Genomic DNA, 16,321 nt, shown 5'->3' with positions numbered 1-16,321 from the left:
TAAGATTAAATGTAATGGGTATTTTTACTAATTTTAAACTTATACCCAAATAGAAAAATTTTTTAGAAGTTGTTAAAAACATAAGAATGCACACAAGTGCACCCTAGGCAACATACCCAATAAGACCTTGTTCTTTAAACAAAACTATATGTTAAAAAAATGATTCAGAGCTAGAGAGATGGCTCTGTGTTTAAGAGCACTGGCTGCTCTTCCAGAAGTTCTGAGTTTAATTCCCAGCAAACACATGGTGTCTCACATCCATCTGTAATGAGATATGGTGCCCTCTTCTGGCATGCAGGGAGAACATTATATACATAATATATAAACCTTAAAATATAAAAACGTAAAAATAAAATTAAAAATAGTACAATGAATACAATAGTTTCAATCTACCTGGTATAAAGTCTGCCATTGCTGTCTTGGAATATTTACTAAATATTTGCTTTCTAAACACAAAACATTTTCTTCTTTATAGTACAGAAAAGGCTTTTAGGGACTGGAGACAACTCGGTGCTAGAGTGCAGACTCCGAATGTAGGATGCCTTCAACTCAATTCCTGTCACGAAATCATCTTCCCTCAGTCTAGAGATCATCAAATAGCTTTTATAGTAAACTGGTTGTTTTAAACATAACTCTGAGAAATTTTAGGAGCTATTTGATGGTTCAGTGGTAAAGAGGAGGACTTGAGTTTGGGTTCCTAGGATCTTTGTAAAAGTCAAGCATGACAGTGAACACCTAGAACCTTGGAGCAGGGACGTCAAACCAGGATCTCTGAGAATCACAAACAATAAGAAACAAACATACAAATAAAAAGTATGGGGCTGGAGAGATGGCTCAGTGGTTAAGAGCACTGGCTGCTCTTCCAGAGGTCCTGAGTTCAAATTCCAGCACCCACGCGGTGGCTCACAACCATCTGTAATGGGATCTGATGCCCTCTTCTATCTTCACGAAGAGCCACTCATGTACATAAAATACATAATAAATATTTTTAAAGGTTCTCGGAAAGTGATTGTAACCTCGAACCTGTACACCCACACACACCTGTGTACATGCTCGTATACAAATACAATTGAATTACTGAAGCGAGTTCTGCAGATTCTTAACTGTGAGGCCGCTCTCGCATCCTACACATTCCTTTATCAGTCCATCTCCAACTCCTACAGCACACTAAGGGCACTCTGACACACACAGAAACCACTGTAGACTTTAGTCTTCACTCTACATGTACTGACCTCTAAAGACACAAATCTAAATTAAAAGGGTTCAATGCATTCATAACAACTCTAAAGTTTGCTAATTCTGACCTACTAACCTCTTTCAACTTCTCTCCTACTTTCCAGTAGGTTTCATAAACCTAGCAGCTTTATTAAACATCAAGCATGAACTTCAGCCCTATATAGCAGCCAAGTGTGGCAATGCACTCCTGCATTACAGCATTGGCAAGCAGACACAGAGATTCTTGAGACTTGCTGACCAGCCAGCCTAGTCTGTGAGCTCAAGATTCAGGGAGAACATGCTAGAAATAAATAAGGTTGGAGAACTGCCAAGGTTTGCAATTAAATAAGCATCCCACCATAGCTTTTTTTTTTAAAGGTAAAAGTCGCGCAGACCAGCTCTGAATGCATAATCTTCCTGCCTTAGCCTCTTCAGGGCTCACACTACAGGTATTCACCACTGTTCCCAGATATAGGATTACTTTAAGTGGACTGAAAATACAAAAATTATTGTAAAAGCTATACCAAGAGGCAGTCATTGAGAATTTATATAGAGTCTAAAAACATGACTATGTGTTTTTATTTTGTTGGTGGTGGTGGTGATGGTTTTTTTTTTTTTTTTTTTTTTTTTTTGGAGCTGGGGACCGAACCCAGGGCCTTGCACTTGCTAGGCAAGCGCTCTGCCACTGAGCTAAATCCCCAACCCCATGACTATGTGTTTTAATGCTGATTATGAAAGCTATACCAAGAGACAGCCATTGAGAACTTTTTTAGATTCTAACTACATGAGAATATGTGTTTCAATGCTAAAAGAGCAAAATCTCAAAACCTATTCTGATCACAACTATATATTTTTAAAGATAGATGAGTTTAAAGATATGAGGACACAGTTGCTGTCTTCATGCACACCAGAAGAGGGCATCAGATCCCATTACAGATGGTTGGTGTAAGCCACCAAGTTTAGTTCCTGGGAATTGAATTTAGGACCTCTGGAAGAGCAGCAAGGGCTTACTCTCTGAGCCATTTCTCCAGCCCCACAAACTATGATAAGTAAACTATAAGGAAAGCGAAAAGCTTGGGCAATAGTAAGAAGGTTGTTTTTCCACTTCCTCTCTGCATTTTCTTAAAGATGGCTTTTGTTTTATATAACGAGTTCAAACTTTATTGTAAAGAACTTGTATATTGAAACTTGCATATTGAAATAGTGACATTAGCCAGACCCAAAGTGTATACAATTCAATGAACATCTGTTAGAATAGCCATGCTGAGGACATCAAGCTTGCTTTGAATTTTACACTTGCACTATTAGTGACAATTTTATGTACTTATCCAGCGCGCACATACACACTCCAAAAAAAAAACCATCAAAGTTGAAGCTACCTTCTTTATCCTCTAACACTACTACTCTTTCTGGTTCTTCTTATTTAACACTTACTGTAAAGACTCATGTAAAGATATTTTTATAAGGTTTGCTAGTCTAAACTTTCCCATTTTACAAGAATGGTTGATAGGTACCATTCTAGTAAACATAAAACCTGGGCTAAGTGGGAGTTTAGCTCAGTAATAGGGTGGTTGCCCAGCATACATAAGGCTCCAAGTCTAATTCCAATTAATAAATATAAATAAAAAAAGCTCTCACAGGCACATATATTTGAATGCTTGGTCATTAGAGAGTGGTGCTACTTTACAGTGATTAGGAGGTGTAGCCTTGTTGGAGGAAGTGTGTCACTGGGGGTGGGCTTTGGGGTTTCAAAATGTTTAGACAAGCCCAAAGAACTTCCTGCCTACTGCCTGTGGATCTGGATACAGAGCTCATAGCTGCTCTCCAGCACACTTCCCACCAATCAAATGCCTCCCTTTATAAGAATTCTGTGCTCACCATGAGACACCATTCTCTTCACAGCAATATAACACTGACTAAACCACCAAGGGGGATGGGGGGGGGGTGCTTAAAAAGCCAACTGATAGGAGAAAAATTAAATTAGCCACTAAGTTATTGAACCTTTATTTTTAAACCAATAAAGACACACACACACACACACAGACACACACACACAGACACAGACACACACACACACACACACACACACACACACACACAAACACAGACACACACACAGAGTCTGCCAAAATACTAAAAAAAAAAAAAAAAAAAGATACCTGGGTGGTGGTAGTGGTGCACTTCTTTTTAATCCCAGCACTCAGGACACAGAGGCAGGAGGAGCTCTGTGAGTCCAAGGCAAGCCTGGCCTACAGAGTAAGTTCCAGGACAGCCAGAATCACACAGAAAAACCCTGTCTCAAAAAACCAAAAATAAAATACCAAAATAAAATTTCACTTCAGGAATGATTATGCTACTGTGGCAACTGAATTTTAATAAAATCCATCAAAATTTACTTTTCTATCAAACTGTAAAGATAATAACATCACAGTGGGATATAAAATGAATAAAATAATAAATGAATAAAATTCAATTAAAAGATACTACACAAAAAGAAACATAAAACAACGCAATACTAAGTTTACATTTTCCAAATACATGTGCATTAACCTGCATAACAAAGGCAGTCAATAGGCAGTGTGTTGCTCATAAGCAAACAAATTTAACAAGGTCTCACTTGTGAAATATGGTTGATTGAAGATTCCATTCTCCGTAACTGCGATGCCTGAATATCCAGCATCTGTAGGACATTGTTGGCCAAGGTGTTTATCAGATATGCAACACTTGCTAAGGATTGAGTGGTGTACGCTTTGGTTTCTTCTAGAGCTCGCTGCTTATCTGGTGACTGTAGGGGAGGAAAACGATGACCATTAATTTAAGGATAATTAATTTCTAGCAAATTAACTCAGTCATTTAAACCCTTCTGTTATTATACCAAATTAAAAATATTCTGAAAACCATCATTGTTATATAATTCCAAAACTAAATGATTCAATAAATTCACTGATATTTTCAAGTTAACTATACATTTTTATATAAATACAAATAAAGTTCTGAGTTCCAGAGTATACTTTGAGCAATGACAGCATATACACATCTTCCCAATTTAACTACTTGATATGAATGTACAAATACTTATTCTATTTTATCTTGATTTCCTTTCATCCTTACACATAAGATATGTAAGTATTAATAATGATAAATAAAATGGCTGATAATAAAAATAATTATAAAATTGAAATGTGAGGCTACTCTGTTCTCATGTAATTTATGGGGTAGAAATTGTGTATGTCAGCCCTTTCTTAGCAGTCAGCAGTGCCTATCTCACAACTTCTGCAACCCAGAAGCCTTACTTGAAAAATAGGAACCAGGCAACAAGAAGTAACCACATGACTATTTTCCAGGTTATAATGCAGAGCACTAATAGTGACATATTTTATTTTGCCAACTGCCACCTATAGAAGGAGTCTGTTGTTCATGATAAAGCTAATCCAAGTTTCTGAATCAGAAACCTCATATGCTAGTGACACCGCTAATAGAAACTACAAATAGTCACCATTTCTCAGTTACGAAGCAGAGAAGGTACATCCCAGATTCAATCATTCTAAGAAAATGTGGACAGAAAACGAAAGAACTGAATGAGAAGTCACTTTCTAAAGCATAAATCCCTGTATATAGCTGCAACTGCTCAAATGCTGTCATTGCTCAAAGTATAAATCGGAATGCAGTGATACGATTTACCAGAAGTCTACTACAGTCCTAATTACGTCTCTCCTGCAGCCTACAAAGCATAGATATAAATTTCTCCAAGAATTGGAAGAAAAAAGAAAACTCTTTAGAAGAAGTCATTAAAAAAAGAACCAAATTAACACCATATTACCACGAAAAGAGTTAAGGAAAAAAAGAAATTCAAGTAAAATCAAAGATGAAAGGGACAAATTATAACTGATACCACAAAAATACAAAAGCTTCCTAGGAACTATTACCAATAACTATGTGCCAATAAAGTTTAAAAACCTAGACAGAACCAGATTTCTGGGTAAACACAGCCCCCACCAAAACAGAACCAGGAAGATACACATAATTTTAACCTACCAAGAACAAGCAGGAAAATTGAATCAATAACACGGATTGTCCAAAACAATAAAATAATAACAGCACTAGATGGTTACACTAATAAATTTTATCAAACTTTCAAAGACAAAATAATGACAAACCATGTATCATATACACACCTAGTACTTGGGAGGCTAAGGCAGTAAGATTTCAAGTTCAAGGCAAGCCAAGGCCACAGAGCAAGATTGCCTGTACAAACAACAAAAAAACCAATGTCAATTCTCTTCAAACAGTTTCAAAGTATGGAAAGGAAGTCAACTCCCTAGACACAACACAAAAAGTCTACAGGCTGATCCCTATGAACATATAGATATAAAACTTCTCAATAATATTAAGTCAAATACAAGAGCATGATCATCATGTGAGACTTACTCTACGAATGCAAGAAGTCAAAATGAAAGTTGGTAAATAAAATACATCACGTTAAAGTGAAGGCTGAAAGAATGTACAATCATCTCCACAGATACAAAAAAAGCATTTGATAAAATCCCTTTTTGGGATTTGAATAAAAATGGCCTCCATAGACTCATACAGAGGTGTGGCCTTGTTCAAGGAAGCATGTCACTGGGGATGAGCTCGGAGGTATAAGATCAAGATAGGCTCAATGGAAACCAGAAGAGACTGCTCTCTGTACATACATCTCGGACGCCAGAGGAAAACACCAAAGGCCATCTGGAACCCTGGTGCACTGAAGCTCCCGGAAGGGGCGGCACAGGTCTTCCTGGTTTCTGCCGCCGCAGAGAGCCCGTGGGCAGCACCCCGCGAGCAAACTTGAGCCTCGGGACCACAGGTAAGACCACCTTTTCTGCTGTAAGAAAGCTGCCTAGTGAAATCGGGACACACAGAGGCAGAATCCCTCTAGGACCGGGCACGTCCTGTGTTTACCGGAAGTCCCACACCCGCGGATCCCGGCCCGCAGCAGCTCTCTGCTCCCAGACCCCGTGGGAAAGGGACCTCACCGCCTGGCCAGGTGGGCACTCCTGAGGCTGCATAAGCTCCTGGAAGGGGCGGCGCATATCTTCCTGGTTGCTGCCACCGCAAAGAGCCCGTGGGCAGCACCCCGCGAGCGAACTTGAGCCTCGGGACCACAGGTAAGACCAACTTTTCTGCTGCAAGAAAGCTGCCTGGTGAACTCAAGACACAGGCCCACAGGAACAGCTGAAGACCTGTAGAGAGGAAAAACTACACGCCCGAAAGCAGAACACTCTGTCCCCATAACTGACTGAAAGAGAGGAAAACAGGTCTACAGCACTCCTGACACACAGGCTTATACGACAGTCTAGCCACTGTCAGAAATAGCAGAACAAAGTAACACTAGAGATAATCTGATGGCGAGAGGCAAACGCAGGAACCCAAGCAACAGAAACCAAGACTACATGGCATCATCGGAGCCCAATTCTCCCACCAAAACAAACATGGAATATCCAAACACACCAGAAAAGCAAGATCTACTTTCAAAATCATATTTGATCATGATGCTGGAGGACTTCAAGAAAGATGTGAAGAACTCCTTTAGAGAAACACAGGAAAACATTAATAAACAAGTAGAAGCCTACAGAAAGGAATCGCAAAAATCCCTGAAAGAATTCCAGGAAAACATAAATAAACAAGTAGAAGCCCATAGAGACGAGACACAAAAATCCCTGAAAGAATTCCAGGAAAACACAATCAAACAGTTGAAGGAATTAAAAATGGAAATAGAAGCAATCAAGAAAGAACACATGGAAACAACCCTGGATATAGAAAACCAAAAGAAGAGACAAGGAGCTGTAGATACAAGCTCCACCAACAGAATACAAGAGATGGAAGAGAGAACCTCAGGAGCAGAAGATTCCATAGAAATCATTGACTCAACTGTCAAAGATAATGTAAAGCAGAAAAAGCTACTGGTCCAAAACATACAGGAAATCCAGAACTCAATGAGAAGATCAAACCTAAGGATAATAGGTATAGAAGAGAGTGAAGACTCCCAGCTCAAAGGACCAGTAAATATCTTCAACAAAATCATAGAAGAAAACTTCCCTAACCTAAAAAAAGAGATACCCATAGACATACAAGAAGCCTACAGAACTCCAAATAGATTGGACCAGAAAAGAAACACCTCCCGTCACATAATAGTCAAAACACCAAACGCACAAAATAAAGAAAGAATATTAAAAGCAGTAAGGGAAAAAGGTCAAGTAACATATAAAGGCAGACCTATCAGAATCACACCAGACTTCTCGCCAGAAACTATGAAGGCCAGAAGATCCTGGACTGATGTCATACAGACCCTAAGAGAACACAAGTGCCAGCCCAGGTTACTGTATCCTGCAAAACTCTCAATTAACATAGATGGAGAAACCAAGATATTCCATGACAAAACCAAATTTACACAATATCTTTCTACAAATCCAGCACTACAAAGGATAATAAATGGTAAAGCCCAACATAAGGAGGCAAGCTATACCCTAGAAGAAGCAAGAAACTAATCGTCTTGGCAATAAAACAAAGAGAATGAAAGCACACAAACATAACCTCACATCCAAATATGAATATAACAGGAAGCAATAATCACTATTCCTTAATATCTCTCAACATCAATGGCCTCAACTCCCCAATAAAGACATAGATTAACAAACTGGATACGCAACGAGGACCCTGCATTCTGCTGCCTACAGGAAACACACCTCAGAGACAAAGACAGACATTACCTCAGAGTGAAAGGCTGGAAAAAACTTTCCAAGCAAATGGTCAGAAGAAGCAAGCTGGAGTAGCCATTCTAATATCAAATAAAATCAATTTTCAAATGAAAGTCATCAAAAAAGATAAGAAAGGACACTTCATATTCATCAAAGGAAAAATCCACCAAGATGAACTCTCAATCCTAAATATCTATGCCCCAAATACAAGGGCACCTACATACGTAAAAGAAACCTTACTAAAGCTCAAAACACACATTGCACCTCACACAATAATAGTGGGACATTTCAACACCCCACTCTCATCAATGGACAGATCATGGAAACAGAAATTAAACAGTGATGTCGACAGACTAAGAGAAGTCATGAGCCAAATGGACCTAACGGATATTTATAGAACATTCTATCCTAAAGCAAAAGGATATACCTTCTTCTCACCTCCTCATGGTACTTTCTCCAAAACTGACCATATAATTGGTCAAAAAACGGGCCTCAACAGGTACAGAAAGATAGAAATAATCCCATGCGTGCTATCGGACCACCACGGCCTAAAACTGGTCTTCAATAACAATCAAGGAAGAATGCCCACATATACTTGGAAATTGAACAATGCTCTACTCAATGATAACCTGGTCAAGGAAGAAATAAAGAAAGAAATTAAAAACTTTTTAGAATTTAATGAAATGAAGGTACAACATACCCAAACTTATGGGACACAATGAAAGCTGTACTAAGAGGAAAACTCATAGCGCTGAGTGCCTGCAGAAAGAAACAGGAAAGAGCATATGTCAGCAGCTTGACAGCACACCTAAAAGCTCTAGAACAAAAAGAAGCAAATACACCCAGGAGGAGTAGAAGGCAGGAAATAATCAAACTCAGAGCTGAAATCAACCAAGTAGAAACAAAAAGGACCATAGAAAGAATCAACAGAACCAAAAGTTGGTTCTTTGAGAAAATCAACAAGATAGATAAACCCTTAGCCAGACTAACGAGAGGACACAGAGAGTGCGTCCAAATTAACAAAATCAGAAAAGAAAAGGGAGACATAACAACAGATTCAGAGGAAATTCAAAAAATCATCAGATCTTACTATAAAAACCTATATTCAACAAAACTTGAAAATCTTCAGGAAATGGACAATTTCCTAGACAGATACCAGGTACCGAAGTTAAATCAGGAACAGATAAACCAGTTAAACAACCCCATAACTCCTAAGGAAATAGAAGCAGTCATTAAAGGTCTCCCAACCAAAAAGACGGGTCCAGGTCCAGACGGGATTAGTGCAGAATTCTATCAGACCTTCATAGAAGACCTCATACCAATATTATCCAAACTATTCCACAAAATTGAAACAGATGGATCACTACCGAATACCTTCTACAAAGCCACAATTACTCTTATACCTAAACCACACAAAGACACAACAAAGAAAGAGAATTTCAGACCAATTTCCCTTATGAATATCGACGCAAAAATACTCAACAAAATTCTGGCAAACCGAATCCAAGAGCACATCAAGACAATCATCCACCATGACCAAGTAGGCTTCATCCCAGGCATGCAGGGATGGTTTAATATACGGAAAACCATCAACGTGATCCATTATATAAACAAACTGAAAGAACAAAACCACATGATCATTTCATTAGACGCTGAGAAAGCTTTTGACAAAATTCAACACCCCTTCATGATAAAAGTCCTGGAAAGAATAGGAATTCAAGGCCCATACCTAAACATAGTAAAAGCCATATACAGCAAACCAGTTGCTAACATTAACTAAATGGAGAGAAACTTGAAGCAATCCCACTAAAATCAGGGACTAGACAAGGCTGCCCACTCTCTCCCTACTTATTCAATATAGTTCTTGAAGTTCTAGCCAGAGCAATCAGACAACAAAAGGAGGTCAAGGGGATACAGAACGGAAAAGAAGAGGTCAAAATATCACTATTTGCAGATGATATGATAGTATATTTAAGTGATCCCAAAAGTTCCACCAGAGAACTACTAAAGCTGATAAACAACTTCAGCAAAGTGGCTGGGTATAAAATTAACTCAAATAAATCAGTTGCCTTCCTCTATACAAAAGAGAAACAAGCCGAGAAAGAAATTAGGGAAACGACACCCTTCATAATAGACCCAAATAATATAAAGTACCTTGGTGTGACTTTAACCAAGCAAGTAAAAGATCTGTACAATAAGAACTTCAAGACACTGAAGAAGGAAATTGAAGAAGACCTCAGAAGATGGAAAGATCTCCCATGCTCATGGATTGGCAGGATTAATATAGTAAAAATGGCCATTTTACCAAAAGCAATCTACAGATTCAATGCAATCCCCATCAAAATACCAATCCAATTCTTCAAAGAGTTAGACAGAACAATTTGCAAATTCATCTGGAATAACAAAAAACCCAGGATAGCTAAAGCTATCCTCAACAATAAAAGGACTTCAGGGGGAATCACTATCCCTGAACTCAAGCAGTATTACAGAGCAATAGTGATAAAAACTGCATGGTATTGGTACAGAGACAGACAGATAGACCAATGGAATAGAATTGAAGACCCAGAAATGAACCCACACACCTATGGTCACTTGATTTTTGACAAAGGAGCCAAAACCATCCAATGGAAAAAAGATAGCATTTTCAGCAAATGGTGCTGGTTCAACTGGAGGTCAACATGTAGAAGAATGCAGATCGATCCATGCTCATCATCCTGTACAAAGCTTAAGTCCAAGTGGATCAAGGACCTCCACATCAAACCAGACACACTCAAACTAATAGAAGAAAAACTAGGGAAGCATCTGGAACACATGGGCACTGGAAAAAATTTCCTAAACAAAACACCAATGGCTTACGCTCTAAGATCAAGAATCGACAAATGGGATCTCATAAAACTGCAAAGCTTCTGTAAGGCAAAGGACACTGTGGTTAGGACAAAACGGCAACCAACAGATTGGGAAAAGATCTTTACCAATCCTACAACAGATAGAGGCCTTATATCCAAAATATACAAAGAACTCAAGAAGTTAGACCACAGGGAAACAAATAACCCTATTAAAAAATGGGGTTCAGAGCTAAACAAAGAATTCACAGCTGAGGAATGCCGAATGGCTGAGAAACACCTAAAGAAATGTTCAACATCATTAGTCATAAGGGAAATGCAAATCAAAACAACCCTGAGATTTCACCTCACACCAGTGAGAATGGCTAAGATCAAAAACTCAGGGGACAACACTTGCTGGCGAGGATGTGGAGAAAGAGGAACACTCCTCCATTGTTGGTGGGATTGCAAACTGGTACAACCATTCTGGAAATCAGTCTGGAGGATCCTCAGAAAATTGGACATTGAACTGCCTGAGGATCCAGCTATACCTCTCTTGGGCATATACCCAAAAGATGCCCCAACATATAAAAAAGACACGTGCTCCACTATGTTCATTGCAGCCTTATTTATAATAGCCAGAAGCTGGAAAGAACCCAGATGCCCTTCAACAGAGGAATGGATACAGAAAATGTGGTACATCTACACAATGGAATATTAGTCAGCTATCAAAAACAACGACTTTATGAAGTTCGTAGGCAAATGGTTGGAACTGGAAAACATCATCCTGAGTGAGCTAACCCAATCACAGAAAGACATACATGGTATGCACTCATTGATAAGTGGCTATTAGCCCAAATGCTTGAATTACCCTAGATGCCTAGAACAAATGAAACTCAAGACAGATGATCAAAATGTGAATGCTTCACTCCTTCTTTAAAAGGGGAACAAGAATACCCTTGGCAGGGAAGGAGAGGCAAAGATTAAAACAGAGACTGAAGGAACACCCATTCAGAGCCTGCCCCACATGTGGCCCATACATATACAGCCACCCAATTAGACAAGATGGATGAAGCAAAGAAGTGCAGACTGACAGGAGCCGGATGTAGATCGCTCCTGAGAGACACAGCCAGAATACAGCAAATACAGAGGCGAATGCCAGCAGCAAACCACTGAACTGAGAATAGGTCCCCCGTTGAAGGAATCAGAGAAAGAACTGGAAGAGCTTGAAGGGGCTCGAGACCCCATATGTTCAACAATGCCAAGCAACCAGAGCTTCCAGGGACTAAGCCACTACCTAAAGACTATACATGGACTGACCCTGGACTCTGACCTCATAGGTAGCAATGAATATCCTAGTAAGAGCACCAGTGGAAGGGGAAGCCCTGGGTCCTGCTAAGACTGAACCCCCAGTGAACTAGACTGGTGGGGGGAGGGCGGCAATGGGGGGAGGGTTGGGAGGAGAACACCCATAAGGAAGGGGAGGGGGGAGGGGGATGTTTGCCCGGATACCGGGAAAGGGAATAACACTCGAAATGTATATAAGAAATACTCAAGTTAATAAATAAATAAATAATTTAAATCTTTAAAAAAAATAAAAAAATAAAAAAAAGATAGGCTCAATGGTTCACCCTCTCTTCCTACTGCTTACAGATCCAGATGCGGAACTCTCAGCTCCTTCTCCGACACCACATCTGCCTGTGTGCTATCATGCTTCCTGCCAGGACAATATTGAACTAAACCTAACCTCTGTGAGCCAGCACCAACCAAATACTTTATAAGAGTTGCCATGGTCATGGTGTCTCTTCACAGTAATAGACACCCTTAGATACTCTTTGTGATTAAAAAAAAAAAAAAAAAAAAAAAAAAGCTGGGGTTGGGGATTTAGCTCAGTGGTAGAGCACTTGCCTAGCAAGCGCAAGGCCCTGGGTTCGGTCCCCAGCTCTGAAAAAAAAAAAAAGCCTACAAAAATTTAGGTATGGAAGAGATGAACTTCAAGCTAGGCAATGGTGACCCACAGCTTCAATCTTTAATCTTTAATCTTGAAAAAACAAAGACAGAAGAAAAATTGTACTTCAAAACAGTAAGTACTGCAGATGCTGACAATCCCCACAGTCTACCTTATGTCTGACTAGTTTTTGTGTATTATTTGTTTTGGATTCTCTATAAAATTTAAGAGTATTCTAGTTTTATGTAAAGGGTCATTGGTATTTTATAGGAATTGCACTGAACCTGTAGACTGCTTTGGACAGAGTGGACATTTTTGCAAAATTCTATCTGCAGAGCCCACTGGCCAAAGCCAAGCCAAAAAGATGAGCTTATGTTTCAATGAGAATAGCCTGCCTCAAGTCAAGAGGTAGAGATCAAGAGAGGAAGATACCCACACTTTCCACCATCATCCATATGTGCACACACAAGTGCAATTACTTCCAAACTCACATGCATGCACCACACATACACATAACACAAACATATGTACACCACACATATTCACCCAGTACACACACAAGTATACACAAACCACACATACATACAATTTCCACACATATATACAACGTACCACACATACACACTACATATGAAAAGCACACACATATGCATATACCATATACACGAAATACACCAGACATATACACACCACACATATGCAAAGCACATATACATACATATGTGTATAGCACACATATATCAAGACACATACACACACCACACACATACAGCACATGCACAAAAATACAAACAAAAAAATCAATTTTTTTAATTTTAAAATTAAAAAATGAAGCCAGGTGTGGTGCATATGACTTTAGACCCAGAATTCAGGAGACAGAGGCAGGCAGATCTCTGTGAGTTCAAGGCCAGCCTGGTCTACATAGCAAGTTTCAGAACAGCCAGAGCTACAGAGTAAGACTTTGTCTTAAAACATCAAAAAAAAGGAGGGGGAGGGGAGGAAAAGGGGAAGAGGAAAGGGAATGGAAGGAAAAGATTATTTTGAGAGAACACATATGTAAGTCAGAGAAAACCTGTGGTAGTCAATCCTCTCTTCCCACCATGGAGATCCTAGGGAGCAAGCTTGGATCATCAAGCTTGAGGCAAGTGCTTACCCTCTGACCTGTCTCACTGGCCCCTAAAGACACGCTTCCCTCCTTCCTCAGCTATCACTTCCAAGCACTGAATTTAAAATATTTTATCTCTTAAAATTCTAATACACGTTTCTGTTTACACAGAATATTACTCTTATACTACACCACTTCAAAGTATCTATAACTCCATTATCCCTTCCTTTAAAGTTATCTTGTACATGCGCTAAAGAATCACTATTCTCTCATGTTGGATACTGCCCAAGTCTCAACGTCACACACCTATCCATGTGCCAAAACACTCTCATTCTATCTATGGTTTTCTTTGGAGGTATATTGGCCACATACTATCCTTATTATTGCTTACCCCTATTTCAGTACTAGTTTCCAGGACACAGCATAGGGTCTTAAACATGGTCCAAAGAGTTCATCTTTCTAAATCAGCTGAAATCGCTATAGTTTCCTCTTACCTGCTTAAATGTAAACAGACTCCTCTATTTACCATCTACTGCCTTCTCTAATAAGGTATACAAGTTACTTCTCATTCAACCTTACCAAGTCTTCACTTAGAAAAAATTAGTTTTATGGTTCTCAAAATATGGGTCATAGTTTCCTACCCTTTTGTTCTTCACCTATAATAGTTTTCACCAATAACTTATGCCCTGCCTTAATCTCTAGGAAAGCTTTCCTGATTGACACTTACCAATCTCCTCAGCCACTTATTACACACTTACATAACACAGCAATACATGCATGTTTCACTGCCCAAACTCACATTATCTCACAGGGTAAGCCTCTTGAAACAGGTGGTAAGTTGACACATGTTTTTTTTTTTTTTTTTTTTTTTTTTTGGTTCTTTTTTTCGGAGCTGGGGATCAAACCCAGGGCCTTGCGCTTCCTAGGTAAGCGCTCTACCACTGAGCTAAATCCCCAGCCCCGACACATGTTTTAATATTACATGGGAATCACCATGACTTCTTTTCTATTACCTTTTTTCCCTGTTTTGTTGTTGTTGCTATTTGCAGTGATGGGACTTAAACTCACATGCTAGACATGTACTGAACTGCTGTGCTCACCACAAGCCTCACCCAGGTTCTCTTTAATGGGAAATGTTTGTTTCATTTTTCTGCTAACCTAATGGTTTAATTACATTATTTTTCTTCAGAATGTATAAATAATTATATTCTTTCTGTGTTGGTAAGATATGTTTTCTCCATATCAAAGTGTTCAGAGCCAACAAAAGGACATCCACAAAAATGAAGCATTTAACCCAGCCTTCCAAGACCTGTCTTCACAGGGCATTCTCCTTCCAGTCATAGGGGAGTCAAACCCTAGGAAAGGGGAACTGGGCACAAGCTGGTATTCACTGATCCTCCCAGCTAAACAGACAGCAGGGCAGAGCTCAGCCCAGCAGGAACTCACATGGCCTATTTCCATCACCTAATGAGGGAGAAAGACAGAAAACTGGATCCCCAGAAGCTTTCACACCATCCAAATGACTTACTGTGAACTGAATAAGGGGAAATTAAACTGTATTTCAGTTTGATGTGTTTCTAGAGCAATTGCAAATACACATAAGAACCCTGCACACCCTCTGAAGGCACTTGACTGCAGTATTTCTAACACTTGTGTCTTACTGTTATTTACCTCACCATTTTGCTTCTCCTAAATAGCACCACAGACTTGGCCCAAAAACAGGATGTAGATGGCCCAGAAGGTATAGGAAAATAGTATTTCAAAAGCAAGAATAGAATACACAAGAGGGAATTCTCCTCTGCACACAATGCCCTTTAAGATGGCTTAGCAGGTAAAGAAAAGCACTTGCTATCAAGTCTGATCACCTGAGTCCCAGGAAACCTGAAATGTACAAAACTCTTAAGGCCCCTCCATAAGTGTCACAGAGAGCTCTGAGAATGAAGATTTCATGAATCATCACCCAGGCCCATTAGCCATCTCTGTTCCTCTAAGTGACCCCTCATTCAAATTCTTGTTACAGCTATAAAAATAATATATAAAAACAAGGAGGTTGTAGAAATGGCTCAGTGGTTAAAGACACTTGTTGCTCTTGCAGAGAAGTCAATGTTGGCTCCCAGCACCCACAGAAAGCATCTCACAAGTGCCTATAATTCCAGCTTCAGAGCATCCGACGCCCTCTTCTGGCCTCCACAAGCACTACACTCAAGTATGTATACAAACACAAATAAATTTTTTTAAAAAGATAATTCAGTGAAGTAGCAGGACACAAAATTAACAAAGATTATTAGCCTTCCTGTATACAAATGACAAACTGAGAAAGAAACCAGGGAAACAATACCCTTCACAATAACTGTGATGGCTATTCCCTATTTTGTCAACTTGGCTACATTTGGAACCAACTATAATCCAGAAATGGGGGGGCACACCTATAAAAGATTATTTTTGTATGGGTGACTCCACTTCTAGCCCAGATCTTTGAGGTAGGAAAACACAA

At 39.4% G+C, this 16,321-nt stretch overlaps 1 protein-coding gene across 50 annotated transcripts in view; it reads right to left on the bottom strand.

Annotated features, from left to right (window-relative positions):
- Abi2 (abl-interactor 2) overlaps positions 1–16,321 on the bottom strand; it is a 169,821-nt gene that overhangs the window by 136,515 nt on the left and 16,985 nt on the right. For all 50 annotated transcript variants that reach the window (XM_087564924.1, XM_087564933.1, XM_087564948.1 and 47 more), the window contains 1 exon segment: positions 3,833–4,000. In XM_087564924.1, coding sequence (XP_087421050.1) covers positions 3,833–4,000 — 168 coding nt within the window.

The sequence above is a fragment of the Rattus norvegicus genome, chromosome 9, assembly GCF_021556685.1.
Source record: "Rattus norvegicus strain SHRSP/BbbUtx chromosome 9, alternate assembly SHRSP_T2T, whole genome shotgun sequence".
Lineage (NCBI taxonomy): Eukaryota > Metazoa > Chordata > Mammalia > Rodentia > Muridae > Rattus > Rattus norvegicus.
This window is presented reverse-complemented; position numbering and strand designations above follow the sequence as displayed.